The sequence below is a fragment of the Thermobia domestica genome, chromosome 14 (assembly GCF_964235325.1).
Source record: "Thermobia domestica chromosome 14, izTheDome1.hap1.1, whole genome shotgun sequence".
In the NCBI taxonomy this organism is placed as follows: domain Eukaryota; kingdom Metazoa; phylum Arthropoda; class Insecta; order Zygentoma; family Lepismatidae; genus Thermobia; species Thermobia domestica.
In genome coordinates this window covers 56,642,660-56,657,706 of record NC_137467.1, presented here as the reverse complement: position 1 = coordinate 56,657,706, position 15,047 = coordinate 56,642,660, and the positions used below count along the sequence as shown (strand labels likewise).

The window sequence follows — 15,047 nt, the reverse complement described above, 5'->3', positions numbered from 1 at the left end:
ATCTACACTTTCTGGTGTTTCACCTACCTGACATGAACAGGATGTGCAACGACTGGGGGTACAGGCTGTGGTGCAACAGTACCGTCTTCAAACACTGGATTATCCATAGAATATGTTGCTGATGGGGGTGATTTGGACCTCTTCATGGTAAACCGACGAATTAAACTCTTTTCTTTCTTCTCCTTCATCTGAAAATGTAATTTTAGGTACATAATAGAAGTAACTACCATGCTTTAGATTAAAGAAATTTGACTTAATTTTATCAGTCAGTATACAGGGCTCATTCAATAAATAAAGAAAGAGTTGTCTAGAAAATCTAAAATACGACTGTAATTGTAATGTGTGTGTTATTTTGTGGTGACACCTTAGAGCTATTCAAAGCTGAGATTAGCATGCCTGGTCGCGCACTAGACGCTGGGAAACAGTTCAACAAGATGACGGAACCCTTACAGGATTGTTCCTAATTGAAACAGCAAAGAGTCATTATATTTTTGTTGAGTAATGGTGTACGACCAACTAAAATACATCGCCGCAAGACTGTTCAATATAGTGACACTACATGAGTCAAATACAAGTTTAAAAATGGACTGAGAAGTTCAAACACATTATAGCCAATGTTAAAGATTCCTCGCGTCCAAGATGGTCTTTCACTGCAGTTACAGAGAACACTATTGCTAAAGTAGAAGTCATCTTATCTTTGTCTCGGACAACAAGGTGCCAATTCTTGAACACTACAGCAAGTCCCACCTACTTCAAGATTTTGCGCAAAAAACTGAAACCAATTATTGGTGCAAGAAAATGGTCTGGTGTCCAATGGTATGATCTTGCTCCACGACAATACGAAACCACACAATACCAGCTTTAGATTGTCTACCATCAAGGACCTACAGTTTGAGTACTTACTCAACCCTCCATATTTGCCCGATCTCGCGCCGTCAGATGTTCACAATTTGGCCTAATTAAAAATGCATTAGTCCAGTCAATGGTGGCACATCCAGAAGATTTCGTTTTCCTTTGGAGTCAGTACTCTTATTCAGAGCTGGTAAAAGTGCATTGATTGGATGGGGTGAGGGGAAAGTTATGTTGAAAAACGATAATAAAAGTTATTTTGTTCCTCGTAATAAATACTACGTAAAAATATATAACAGGTTATTTATTGAATGATCTTCCTTGTCCTTTCACTTTCTAATGCTCTAAAGTTATTACATATTTAAACGTAAAATTGTGTAATTTAATGTAGAAAACAAAATAAGTATTTCTAAATCTACTATATACAGGGTAGACCAAAAGTAGGCATACACTCCTGCATTGATCACGTATAACATTCTAGCTTATAGGTTCCTGCTTCGGCTACCCCGAGATAAAGCTATAAGTAAAAAGACATTAAGAACAAATAATAAAGAAACTAAGTCTACCTGATGGATAACAATAAGAAACGATATAAAAAGCAACGAGTTGATCAGTACAGAACTGTATACCTACTTTTGGGCCACCCTGTATAATACAGTAACAGTAATCATAATACACTTCAGTCTTCCCTATGCACTTTTAGGTCTTCAATGACTTCAATCGGGGACGCCATAGTCTAGTGGTTGGAGCGTTGGATTCAAGTCCGCGTGGTCTCGGTTCGATTCCCGGTTAGTGCTTCCCCAATTTTCGGCATCTCGGAAGCTCCCGGTAAGCCGGTTAGCGATAGGGCGACGCGGAGCGCTGATCACGACTTCGTCGCTAGGCTGAATGTAGTTCCACCAATCGCTAACAGATGGCGTGGAGCGTCTTAGGCCCACAAATCGGGCCGTTACGCCACGTGGTTTGGTTTGGTTTAATGACTTCAATCAAAGCTTCTATTTTATTGCTTCTAAACTTCGTTGTTTGTTGTCACCAAGTTTAATACAATTATAAAACAATTTTTCAGTAGTAATAAAGGACAAGGAACACATATTGTACTACACTTTTCTCTGTTCTGTTCCAAATTATTAGACTTTCCCTAATAATTTCAGTTGCATGTACTGCAATCTTACTCAGAGCTTATCAGTAAGGATAAGTTAATAAATTTTAAGTTACTGAATAATCCTCCTTTAATCTGGGTACGGATAAAAAGGATATGCCTGTACTGAATTCTTGAATATTACTTTCCAAAGATTTGATCTTTTATAGCTTGGGATCATCATCGTCTCCCATGCTTACTCAGAAAAGGTATTCTTTTGGCTATTAAGTATTTATAATGTGCAATAAAGCTTTTCATTATATTATTATTATTATTATTATTAGAGCTTATGAGCTTGACATATTAAAAATAATACAAATTTATCATTTTTCTTTTCCTTGCTTTTCGTAAGTGAAAGAAGGTAATGAAATGCAACTTACCACAATCATAGGTAATGTTTTTCTACAACAGAAAATATGAACCTGAAGAATTTTCAGTGTTCCATCTATAGAAATTACAGTATTTCCAGAATAACATTTCTCCTAAAATCTAAGTTAAGGCAGCGATTAGAAACGAACTCAACTGCATTTGTTTATGTATCATGTTGTTTTGCAATCATGTGAACTACTTTTTAAATAACATTATTATTTAGTTTTAAGAACTGAATGTTAAAACTATTTTGTTTATTACAATCTAAACACAACTGTTATCTAAAACGTAGTTCACAGGATTCCAAGACGTAATCAAATGCAGTTGAGTTCGTTCTTCTAGTCGCTGCCTTTAACTTAGATTTTAGGAGAAGTGTTATTCTGGCAACACTGTAATTTCTATGGATGGCAACACTGAAAATTCTTCAGGGATATATTTTCTGTTGTAGAATAACATTATCTATGATTGTGGTAATTTGCATTTCATTATCTCCTTTCACTTATGAAAAACACAAAAATAGACTTGGTAAAATTTTGTATTATTTTTAGTATATCAGGCTCGTATGGCGAAGATGAAGGCTTCTAATAAACATCAGAATTAAAAATATAAATAATGGCTTCAGCAATATTTTGAGAAGGGATATTAAATGAGGTGGCTCCAGATGTTTTAAGCGTGTGTCAACTGAGAGAAAGTTACTTGCCTTCACATTAAGATTTTAGAATTGATTTTATCCTCATGATTTTATAGCAGTGTTGGGCATTAATAAGTTAAAATCAATTGCAATTAATGGATTGAGTGTATCTGCTCTGGAAATGAATAGCAATTGATTTGAATTACAATTAATTTCAATGTATTTGCAATTATATTAACTGCGATTGAATTCTATCCTAAAATTTGCAACTAAAATTAAGTGGAGCAACTGAAACGTTTACTTGTTTATTGCAATGGAGCAATTCAAAATTGTAATTGTTAATATTAATTGCAACTGAAGTTAGCAATTAAAAGTGTAGATAAGATGTGTGTATACTGCGTTGCCCATTTGCCGTTACTCAATCCACAGATTTGAAATAAGGTACTTACATGCAGTAGTGGATAATGACTATCTCCCTATACCCTCTGGGAAGAAAGCCGAAATGGACGACCGTCACATACCATTATATTACGTTTATGGTTCCATTCGCCGCCGGGGACCTCTGTCTGTCTATTTTTCTATGTTTTACGTCTCATGGTTATGCCGGCTAGGCTAAAGGAGACGGTGGGGATGAAAAATGAATGAAATGATGGAATGAAGAAAGTGGGAGGAAGCGAAAGAATCCCGAGAAAACCCACGCACACGGTGTTTGCCCACCACAAAGCTCACTTGGCGCGAGATGGGATCGAACAAGGACCCGATGCACAGGAGATAAACGCTCTGCCACTGAGCCATCGTGTCCCCCCCCCCCTCTTCCTCTGTGTTTGTCATGTACACGGTTTATGGACAAAACATCGACTATTACAAAACGTTTCCCATATCTTTTGTCTTTGGAAGTCTAGCGTTATTTTATGCTATTATATGGAAACAGCTGTACGATGCAATATATACCCAAGTACAGTGTTGGCCATTAATCAATGAAAATTATAAATCAATCAATTGAAAGTGATTGCTACGGAAATTAATTGCAAACTATATTTAATTGCAATTGGCAATTGCTTTCTGCAGCGATTACTTTTAAGTAATTGATTCATTGCAATTGATTCTCTCATTAATGGCCAGCTGCAATTAAAAATGGAAAACTATTGGTTTCAACTGTTAATTGCAACTAACAAACTTACAGATTAATTGTTAATTTAACTGAAATTTGTCCATAATGCTTTATAGTAAATATATATCTATATCTACTTAAGATAGAAAATCAGCACAAATTGATACATAATTTTTAATCAAATGATTAAACGCGTAAGTGGAACACTTATATCGTTGATTGTATCTTTTAATAGTTTTCCTGGACGATTTTGACCAATTATTCCGTGGTCTTGTTCACCGGTTAAGTCAATCGTCACTCGAGTCGTTTTATAAATTAATTTTGAACTTTTGATGCAGGAAAGGACTAAAATCGAAATAAGATCTTGATATGATGCTTGTTTATGTATATTTATTTATTATTTTATTTTATATATTTACTTTTTACGGTAATTTCTTTTAGAAATGGCTGAAGATCTAACAATTCTTATGTATATGTTACAATGTGAGAGGCTTCCTTAAATGTTGCTGCTTCTGTTCGTGATGTAACTTGTAGATTTAACTTTAAATTTCTGTGCAACATAATTTTGATTTCCACAAATACGTTCCATCTCCAAAAACATTCCACGATTACAAATACAAAATTTAATTTTTTTTTTTTGTCAAGATTTGGAATTCTCCAAAACTATCTTCCATCTACAGCTTGATCTGGCAACAAAAATTATTACTACATAACAATATTTCTGTTTTTACGTACTACGTTTACGCTGTGTAGGCTAAAGGTAATGATGAAAATGAACGAATGAAACTGGGGAATAAAAAAGTGGGAGGAAACAGGAGAACTCTGAGAAAAACTATATACATGGTGCTTGTCCAAAACAAAGTCCACTTACCGCGAGCTAGGATCGAATCGGAGACTCCACCCATCAGAAGTGAACATTGCTAGTGACCGTGGTCCCATAAGAATATTTCAGTTTGTACCCAAACCGGTGTCCGTATTTACGATATTTCAATTCTCTCTGTGGCCATGTAATCGTGTTTGTAAACTATAAGCTGAAACGTCACTGCTTTTATATTTTGTTGACATTTTTCTAGTCCCGTGAAAGAAAAATAGCCTCAGATATTCCGTAAATACTTACAATGTCAATTCAACACTTACTTACCAATATATTTTATAAAAAACAGCTCACAAAAAAGTTACTTTAAGTTCTATGGAAATGAATGATTACAGTACTCATAAATGTTGAATTGATATGAATTTTTCTTTTGGAGGATTAGGATTAGGAAACACACAACAAAATGTACAAGCAGTGACATTCCAGCTTACATTTTATATGTACAAGTACATGGCCACAGCGGGGATCAAAATATCGTGAAAATGAAATTCTAGGTAAGGACATCGGTTTGAATACAAGGGTAAGATTTTACTATTTTCAGTAGTTCAGCTGCCACATATAACGGTGTCAACGTTAATATATATATATATATATCGTCGGTATTTTGCAAAAAGGGGGTAACTGATATGTTTGGTAAAATTGAGATAACAGCATTTTTGAACTTGAAATAAAAGACCCCATCATCATGCGAAACGGTTATAACTACAAACCAACGAATACAGAGATAACTAGCGGTATAAGTGACACAAAAGTAGACTGTGGTATACAGAAGTCAACCCATTTTACCTTCTTCTGAGAAACTTATAATTTGTCAGTTATCCCCTTTTTGCAAAACAGTGACATCAATAATTACAAACTCAACAACTTCTTATATCACTAATAATAATATAAATTTTGCACAAAATCTTTAAGCTTCTCCTTACCTTGTCTATAGATTTGCTGCCTGGTCCTCCGGCAGCACCATGTGTTGATCCCCGAACAGAAACATTAGGAGGTGGACTTACTGTTGTGGATACGCCCACCATTGAATGTGATATGACTGCACTCTGACTTCTGCCCATTGGTCCTGCATTTTCAGACTGGGAATGTTGATTATGGCCACCAGAGCCGTGCCATGAGGAGGAAATGTGTGCTGAACCAGGAGATGGAGTTTCCATCGCGGTCGGTGTTGGTGATTGATGAGACGACGAAACACTAACAGAAGCAGCAGGACTATGAGATGGGCTGACTGAACGTGGTGGGAGTTCTGGAGGAGTCTGGGATATATTGCTAGAATTTGCTGGAAAATAAATAAATAAATAAAATATATTGAATATATAAAATAGAAACTATGAGCTAAAAAGAAAAAATCGGTCGAGTTTAGTTTCATTTCATCTAATTTCCTGTCATATTTCTCTGGTGGATTAAAACAGATACCGAGAACTCTGAATAACATACATCAACGGGACTTTATATTATCTATCCGTTACAGAGATGTGACAAGTCAACAGTACGCTTAGCTCATGCAGTATACCAAGTGTTCGAAGTGGAAAAAAGCAGAGGTGGTATGTTTATTGCGATTTTAACTCGACATGCCGGCTATCTAAATGTTAAAATGCAGTGGGGGTATGTTACCTAAAAGTTTCTCTGTCGTAACGCAGGGGTGGGAGGTGGGGGGCAGGCATGTAGAGACTTTGCTCCCCTCCAACAACTTTCTGAAAACAAAATATATCCCCTTATCTTGTATTACAGAGAATTATACACGAAAATGCTAAAATGCTCAAAAACCGAATGAGGATATTAACAATTCCCTGCGGGAAAACTCCTGGTCCTCCACTCGACTGTAGATTATTCCAAACGCCTGGAAAGTCCGTTTCAACAGCAGACAATCCCTAAATCCGCCCGTTCTCAAAACACGGCATTTATATGCATTAAGGGAAGAACACACATACACACAAACAAACACAACAAAAAAACAATTCAATACGGCACATCAAAATATAAAATAGGTGCACTTCTTTCAAGACGTCTCACTTTAAAAACAAAGGGTAGGAAAAAGGTAAGAAAAATGTCAGTGTTGTCAACTTAGAAATTATTTCTACATAACAAATAAAATCTTTTTACGTGCAAAGCTATTCGTCAATTACTGTGTACAAAAATTGATTTATTGAAGGTATTTAGCATCTACTTTCCAGTGACGGTATGTTTTAACCATTGAAAAACCACAGCCTTCATCACTGAAAAACCAGTGGCTGTATGTCATACCACCGCATACCGTCTCACTTCGACCACTGAGTATACCGCAACATTAGCTATAAATGAATATATGGCCCAATATGAAAGTATGAACAAAATGTTCGACTTGAGGGATGAGGAACGAAAGAAACGAACATATAGCTACCGAACGTGTTTATGTGGGTGTGTGCTACAAATATCTCCTGCACAGGTAGTAATTTACTTCTTAAGTACGTCATCCATCTGTAGGAATCCTGTAATTCACATACTAACTGTTAAAAATAAAAGTAACACAATAAGAAAATCAAGTTCAGCTTGCAACTTTTTATGGAGAAGTAATTTTCTGTCTTTGTAATGGATCGCAAATTTATTTACAAATTTCAGAAAGTGCTTTCTGTATTAAATACGTAAGTTGGAAGAAAAGAGTCCGTAAATGGGGGGCTATGACCCATAATAATCATTTTTGTCGGGACCAAATATCTACATTTTATGAAAGTGTCCGTTATTGAAATGTGTCCGCTAAGGTGAGGGTTCACTGTACTGTCTTCAAATTTTTCGTAGACAATAATTGACAATTTATCATCCTTTACGAACACTTGCTTCTCGTCACCATTTAATTAAAATTTTATTTTTTCTTATATACATTTAAAAATCTGTCACTTTTCCATACTTTTTTTTCTTCCTTCCACCTTTTGGTCGGTTGGCCGTTTTGCAATTTCGTGTCACTTCTCGGCACCAAGGCTATATAAGGCGTGGATCTAAATCCTTAATATTAAATCCGAAACACATGCGCTCCCGCAGGGAATCGGATCCGGATTTCCCACACCGAAGGCGCGTACGCTAAGCATATAGCCACGAGGGAGTCCTGTTTTCATTCTCTCTTTTAGTCTAGTAAATATCTTGGCTTTAAAATCCCAGAACCTCGCAGCTACTAAGCTGGATGAGACATCAAACTCGACAATTATATATATAATATATATAAAAACTGCAGGTAGATATCCCCGATACTCAAACGTCAATGACATTATAATGAGAGCACTCATTTCAGCAGGTATACTGGCAATAAGGGAGCCAAATGGATGTAGTAGAACGGATGGTAAAAGACCAGATGGGATGACCTTAATACCTTGGAGAAGACCTTAATCATTGATTTGGGATTTTACATGCAGATACTTTCGCCCCTTCCAACCTTCCTTTCTCCTCACTCCAAGCGGGCAATGTAGCCAGTCGAAAGGAAACAGAAAAAAGAAGAAAATACAGTAACAAAACAGAGAAGTACCAATTTGTGCCCACTGCCATTGAATCCAGTGGATCCTGGGGCAAAGAAGGCCTCAGCTTTATAAAGGAAGTAGGTAAACGCATCACTCAATTATCTGGTGATGATAGAGCAAGCACCTTCCTAATTCAGAGAATAAGTATGGCAGTGCAAAGAGGTAATGTAACTTCTATATTAGGAACCATACCGCCAGGTAAAGACCTAGAGATTTTTCTTCTTTAAACCACCTTTCTTTATGTTGTCTGATTTTTTTTATGCTAGAAGAAGAAATTTGATTTGTATATAAAGTTATCTGTACTATGTGATTTGCTTTAGGATTGTTCTGTTTATGTACATGTTATTAATTCTTGTAATTGTTAAAATTTAATTTTTATCACTTCTTTGACCAGTAGTTGCAAGAAATAATCATATTATTATTATTTAATTGTATTTTTAGATTAAAATTTTGTATTTTATATATGTATATGTATGTATAAAAGGGATGAACAAAAATATGGAAACACCTGGTATAAAAGAAGTAGTCATTTCAAAACATGATCTTCGTCTGAATGATAGGTGTCACTGTGGTCACCCGCACAGTGAGGTATACCACCTGGCCAATAACTTGCAGCTCTTTGGCGGAAGAATGGACAACCCTACGCGACTTGTATTTCTCCTTCTCCGTCGACTGCAGGCCGTTCTGTGTCCAAAAGGTGATCCTACTCGCTATTAATAAAGCTAATGTGCAATTTTGTAGGTGCTTCCATATTTTTGTCCATCCCATATATACAGGGTGTTAATGAACTATACCGAAACTGTAAGAGATGATTCTTCATATCAAAATAAGAGGAAAAGTTCATATGGACCTATGGGAGAAAGTGCATAGTTTCAGAGCTAGGGCTGTCCAAAATCGCAAAAAAGCTAAACTTCAACAAGCCCTATTTCGAATTCGAGAAACTGTGGATGGTGGTCCTTATCAGCGTAAGGGAAGTCACGCATACGCAATATAAACATGCATATTTCATCAATGCTCAATGGGTGTGCTGGTTATTCTCTACGGGGTGCTATTCTCAGATATGCTCTCAAACAGTTTTCAGGTATGCCTGATTACAAGGTGTATCCAAAGTAGGGAAGATGTAAGCCCTAACAACAATGGACACCCAATGTTTCGGAGGGAAGTCGGAAGTTTTAGGAACCGGCAGCTCTACGGTCTTTTTTGTTCGCAATAACGTGTGCTGCGATGTAATTTGTCACGGTATATTCCACGTTTTTTGCACTTATAAGCGTGAAAGAAAACATCGCAGCACGCGTGTTCCCGAATATTCGAGACCGTGCTGCTGAAGGTCCGTAACACTTCCGACATCATGTCAAAGGATTCCGTGTTCACTGCTGTCAAAGCTTATCGTTTGGCTACTTTTGATCAAGCATAAAGTTAAAGCACATCTGAAAATTCGGTTGATGGCATGTCTGGGAATTACATCCTGCACGGAATACTCTGTACACCCATTGAACATTGATGAAATATGCATTTTTGGATTGCGTATGCGTGACTCCCGTTATCCTGATAACTACCACCATCCATGGTTTCTAGAATAAGAAATAGGTCCTGTTGAAATTTAGCTTTTTCGCGATTTTGGACAGCCCTAGCTCTGAAACTATGCCACATTTCGAAGCATGGGCGCCTGCAAGGTGGAACAATTGCCCACTTCTAGATTTTCGAAGGAGGATGTTCTTTGCAGTATATGACATTTGCTTACTCACACCTGTTTTTTGCAGCAAGACTGTTTTTTGCTCCCTCTTGGGAAAAACACCCGTGCGGGCGTCTCTGTTCCGAAGTAATGCTAATATAGAAAAACCGCATTATTTATGACCAGAAAATGAATGCACCGGATTACTTTAAAAATTACGATCAATAAATTACACAAATTATATGAAATGTCTATAGCTTAACAAAAGATCTGAAAAAGTAGTTTTTTTTTTTCCTTTTTTTTTCCTACAGCTGAACAAACAAATACAATACTTATACATTATATATGTAACAATATACATCAGCAATTTACGATTATATATTATTGATGATTTGTATATTAATTTTAACACATTCTTAACTGTCATGGCAACTTTTATTCAGTTGTAAGTTGTACTTTTTCTAATTGGACAAGAGGAAAAAGATGGCGTACAAGTAGATAAGTATAAGAGCTTTGCTCTCATTTTTATTACTTTATTAATTTTAACAATTTTACTTTAGACAATTTTTAGTTTAATGCAATCTTAACAATATTTATAACAATTTATATATATACGGTATATATATATATATATAGTAAAAAACAAATTTACTTATAACCGGCCATTCGTTCATCTTGATATAGTCTACTTGGCTGCATGACCCGCGTTTCATAAATATTAATATTCCTCGCAAGAGGAGACAAGACAAGACCTTTCCTAATTGAGAAGTAAAGAAGAAACGTTTAAACGTTAACAACTAAAGATTCAATTAAAGGATGTTGGCGACCTAGATCAGAGGTCTACGCCAAACAGGAAAAATAAATCTCGAGAGAAGCTGAAACGAAACTTTGAAAAAAAAAATCGGTATATTCATATACTTTTGATTTAAGAACGACAAGCGAGACTGTTGACACAAGGTTCAGAAATGGAATATATAGCTATGTGCAGTAAAATAAAAATGTTCTGGTGGCATGTGAAGTACAGATGGCCAGAACCGATTCCCGGTTCTTTGTTCCAGATCCGGGTATCCGATTCTATGTTTTAGATTCGAGTACCTCTTTTTCGGATCCGGATACGTACTGCATTGGTGTATTACGTACAATTATGGTATTATAGAAGTTTCTAATTCTAAAATAAAAATCGGGACAGACAGTATACAAAATTACTTAATATTATTCAGATTCAGTCTATGCTTAGCTGAAGGAGAAAAAAAAAGAAAGGAAAAAAAAGAAAGAGTCTGATAGGTAGATTTATATTCTACATTTTGTGCCAACTACCACGTTTTATATATATATATATATATATATATATATATATATATATATATATATATATATATATATATATATATATATATATATAATATGAACACTACTGATAAACAGCTAACTAATTTGCAGTCTTATTACCAAATGTGGCAATGTGCACTAATTTGACATCAACAAGAGAGACAGAGAAAACGCAATTTAGATATTTAAAAGAATGTTTGTTATTTACTCTCTCTCTCTCTCTCTCTCTCTCTATATATATATATATATATATATATATATATATATATATATATATTAAGAAAGCGGAGTATTCTCCACAGAAGAAACTGGAAGGTCATGAAAAAACACGTGCCTTCAAACATTTCCTTATTGTTCTAACTTGTTGCAAATGATTGTAAATAAATACTTTGTTTGATGTTGACATTTTTTGCCGACAAGTCAAATCGGAGCAAATAGTGAAATCCACTGGACTTTGTTGACAGTAACTTGAAAACAAGCGGAGCCACTGCACTGCAAAAACAACACACAGACCTAATTCATGTAGTACGAATAAACATTTTCACAAACCGTTTGCTACCGTTGAACAGTGACAACAACAGCTTTAATTTCTTGGGGACCAGCTATTTTTTTATATACCGAAAATAAGACTTTTATTATTTGACCTACATTATAATGCAACATATCTGGAGTGCAGCTGGGGGGCGGACGATACCAGCGGGAAGTGGGTGCTTGCCCTCTCTAGCGTCGTTACTGTTGGTAAATGTACAGTGCAGTTGCATTTTACTATAGGGAAAAGTATAATTTGGAAATACTTTAGAAAATATACGTCTGGTTGGTTTATTGCACAAGAAACTCTAAATTGAGTGGAAATACTAGCAATCTATAGAACCATCTTCGAGTTTTGCACTCAACAATATTCGCTCAGCCGTAAGTTATTCTTTCCGTCGAAAACGACGAAGAAAATACTTTGACTACGACCTAGAATACCAACTGAAACTAAGAAAATGTCATGGTAAGTTAGTATCGTAATAATTGCTTATCGTGACACCAGTGCTCAATAGAAATGATTATGCACAAAGGCTAAGCGATTGTTTGACTGTGATGAGTTTAGCGTTCTTTTCAGCAGCGAGGCTACATGACACGTGAATCTACAGCTTAACGTGGATCTGAACAACATCAGCTCCCTCCGTAAACCTAACCAGGGTGTTCCGCGCGAAAGGCGCACATGCTATCTACATAGTTACGAGAGAGCTCTAAAACTAGAAGACATACAAGGACATAAGCTCAAAATTTAAAGACTCAATGTTGACTCAAGTTATGATATGCTACTTTTTTTTTTTTTTTTTTATGAATAAATGATTAGCTTTAGCGGGAGAGCCAGGTTCGATCCGCAGTGCTGAAAAGGGGCATGAGATTTAGTAAATTATGAAATTCCGACCGGAAGTCCTTACCTCATAGATCTGGCCCTCACAACATCTCACATAGACCTCACTCATTCTTATTTTTTTTTCTTTCTTTCTTCGACATATGGCTTAAGAAATATCATAGTGTGCCGACCTTTGGCTTCTAATGATTTATTTTTATACTAAAAACGTAATGCAGTTAAGAGGTAATCATAAGGGTTATATAAATTATCACGTCTGATCCCACTTACTTACCAGGATGAATTTGCTGCCGAGGACTATGAGGTCGAGGAGGTTTCGGAGGAGGGGTATTCATCACCTGCATATTTCTAGCAAATCCCATAAAGCTTCTTTCACCAGCAGATTCATTAGGATGAGGGCTGAGTGTATCGGAGACATGAGGTACCTGAGAGTTCGGCGGGGCTAATATTGATGAAGACATCGGAGGTGGTTTGTTTCGAGTATAGCTCATCGCTGCTCCGGGTACAGGGATCCTTGAAACAGCTACAACGCTAGGGGGTGCTGGCAGAGGAGTGCCGGAAACTGACGACTGATGACGTGGTCGGGATGGAGAAGAAGTGACTGAGGAGGGGCCATGGGAAACATCTGATCCTTGAGGGCATCTGGATGTACTTCTGATCTGAGCCATAGATGATGATGTTTGATTGAAATGAGCCTGCAATCCATGTGACCTGAAAATATATAAATATATTTTATTTTACGTAAATACTAGTCACTACCAACATAGAATTATTTCTATAATTAATAAAGTACAATTATCAGCAATTTAAGCCAAAACTACATTTATGAATAAATCTGCCTGTCAAAAATTAAATGAACCTAGGTAACATACTGTTTGTAAAAAAGGAAGTATAAGTTAATGCTGCAGTGAAGTACAATACACAGAAATCTTCCTCTCCCGCTCCTCCTTCGAGACACTTGGCGACTGTAAACCTTTGTTTATTTGGTATCGTGATTCTAGTTTGGAAATACAGCATTAGGCAGTGGTACTACTTGTCGCATAATAATTCTACTGTGTGTGTGTGTGTCATCGGAAAAGCCTATATATGGTAACTTACTACTCATATTGTTCAAAAGAATGAATAAATGAAACTACTTCACTAGGCATACACTTCATAAACAGAAGTTCTCTTTTTTCCTTATGAACTGTGTCTTTTTGCTTTAGGAATAAGCAGGTACAACAGTAAAGAAAGGAGCAAAACTCGAATCTATTCTCTAATCCAGTTTCTCAACCTGTGGATCGCGAGAGGGTTTCATGGGATTCGCGAAGATAAGTGGAAGAGTTAAATATAATTATAGAATCTAATACCAAATATTATTCAAAGTGGCGACCTCTCGAAAATTAAAAATATTCAATAACTTCTTTAACAACTGTCCAAGCTTTTTAAAACCAAAATTAGAAATCACTTTATTTTTTTATCATATGACCCAACATTAAGGAGTTATGAAATTTCAAAAATTTTCAAACGGACTCTATTTTGAAACAGTATGACGGATCGGACTCGATATTTGTAATATGAATAAACTGGTTAAATTTGGCCTGAATCCATTCGCATTTAGGGAAGTTACTATATCCACTGTATACAAGAAATGGATTCCACTATTATAGAAATAGATGGATATCGTGACAACATGTCCGCAATAGGTATATTAAAAAAAAATCCCACACAAGCTTATTACAAACCAGAAATTATAAGGGGTTCGCTAGCAAGAGAATGTGATAAAATGGGGGTCGTGATAGGAATTAGGTTGAGAACTACTGCTCTAACCAAACCTGTATCTAAGGTATTCAGCTTATCCCCCCCTACCCCAACAATCTTCAGCCCCTGAAACTTTCACTTGTGTAGCTGATGGAAAGTATTTGCATATTTTGTCAGTAACCGATTTAACAATTATATATACAGTATAACCTCGTTAACACGAACTCGCTTAAGCCGAACACTCGATTAGGACGAACAAAATTTCGGTCCTGCCATCGCTGTACGTTATCTTATAGGAAGTTTTATCGGTTAACACGAATTTCGGTTAGCACAAATTACGAACTAATTTTTAGTCCCTTGAGTCAATAAAGGTTTTCATTTAACACGAACGTTTTTTTTTTTTTAGATCATTTATCTCATTTCAGATTTCACTCCAGATCAGTTTTTGCCATACAGTATTTATACAGACGAAAATTGCCATGT

General features: G+C 36.0%; 1 protein-coding gene across 4 annotated transcripts in view; it reads right to left on the bottom strand.

Annotated features, from left to right (window-relative positions):
• Nucleotides 1-15,047, bottom strand: part of POSH (SH3 domain containing ring finger posh) — a 248,230-nt gene that overhangs the window by 29,790 nt on the left and 203,393 nt on the right. For all 4 annotated transcript variants that reach the window (XM_081737938.1, XM_081737939.1, XM_081737940.1 and 1 more), the window contains exons 11-13: nt 13,099-13,535; nt 5,896-6,251; nt 28-188 (exon numbers count right to left, since the gene is read on the bottom strand). In XM_081737938.1, coding sequence (XP_081594064.1) covers nt 28-188; nt 5,896-6,251; nt 13,099-13,535 — 954 coding nt within the window. The remainder of the gene's footprint in view (nt 1-27; nt 189-5,895; nt 6,252-13,098; nt 13,536-15,047) is intronic.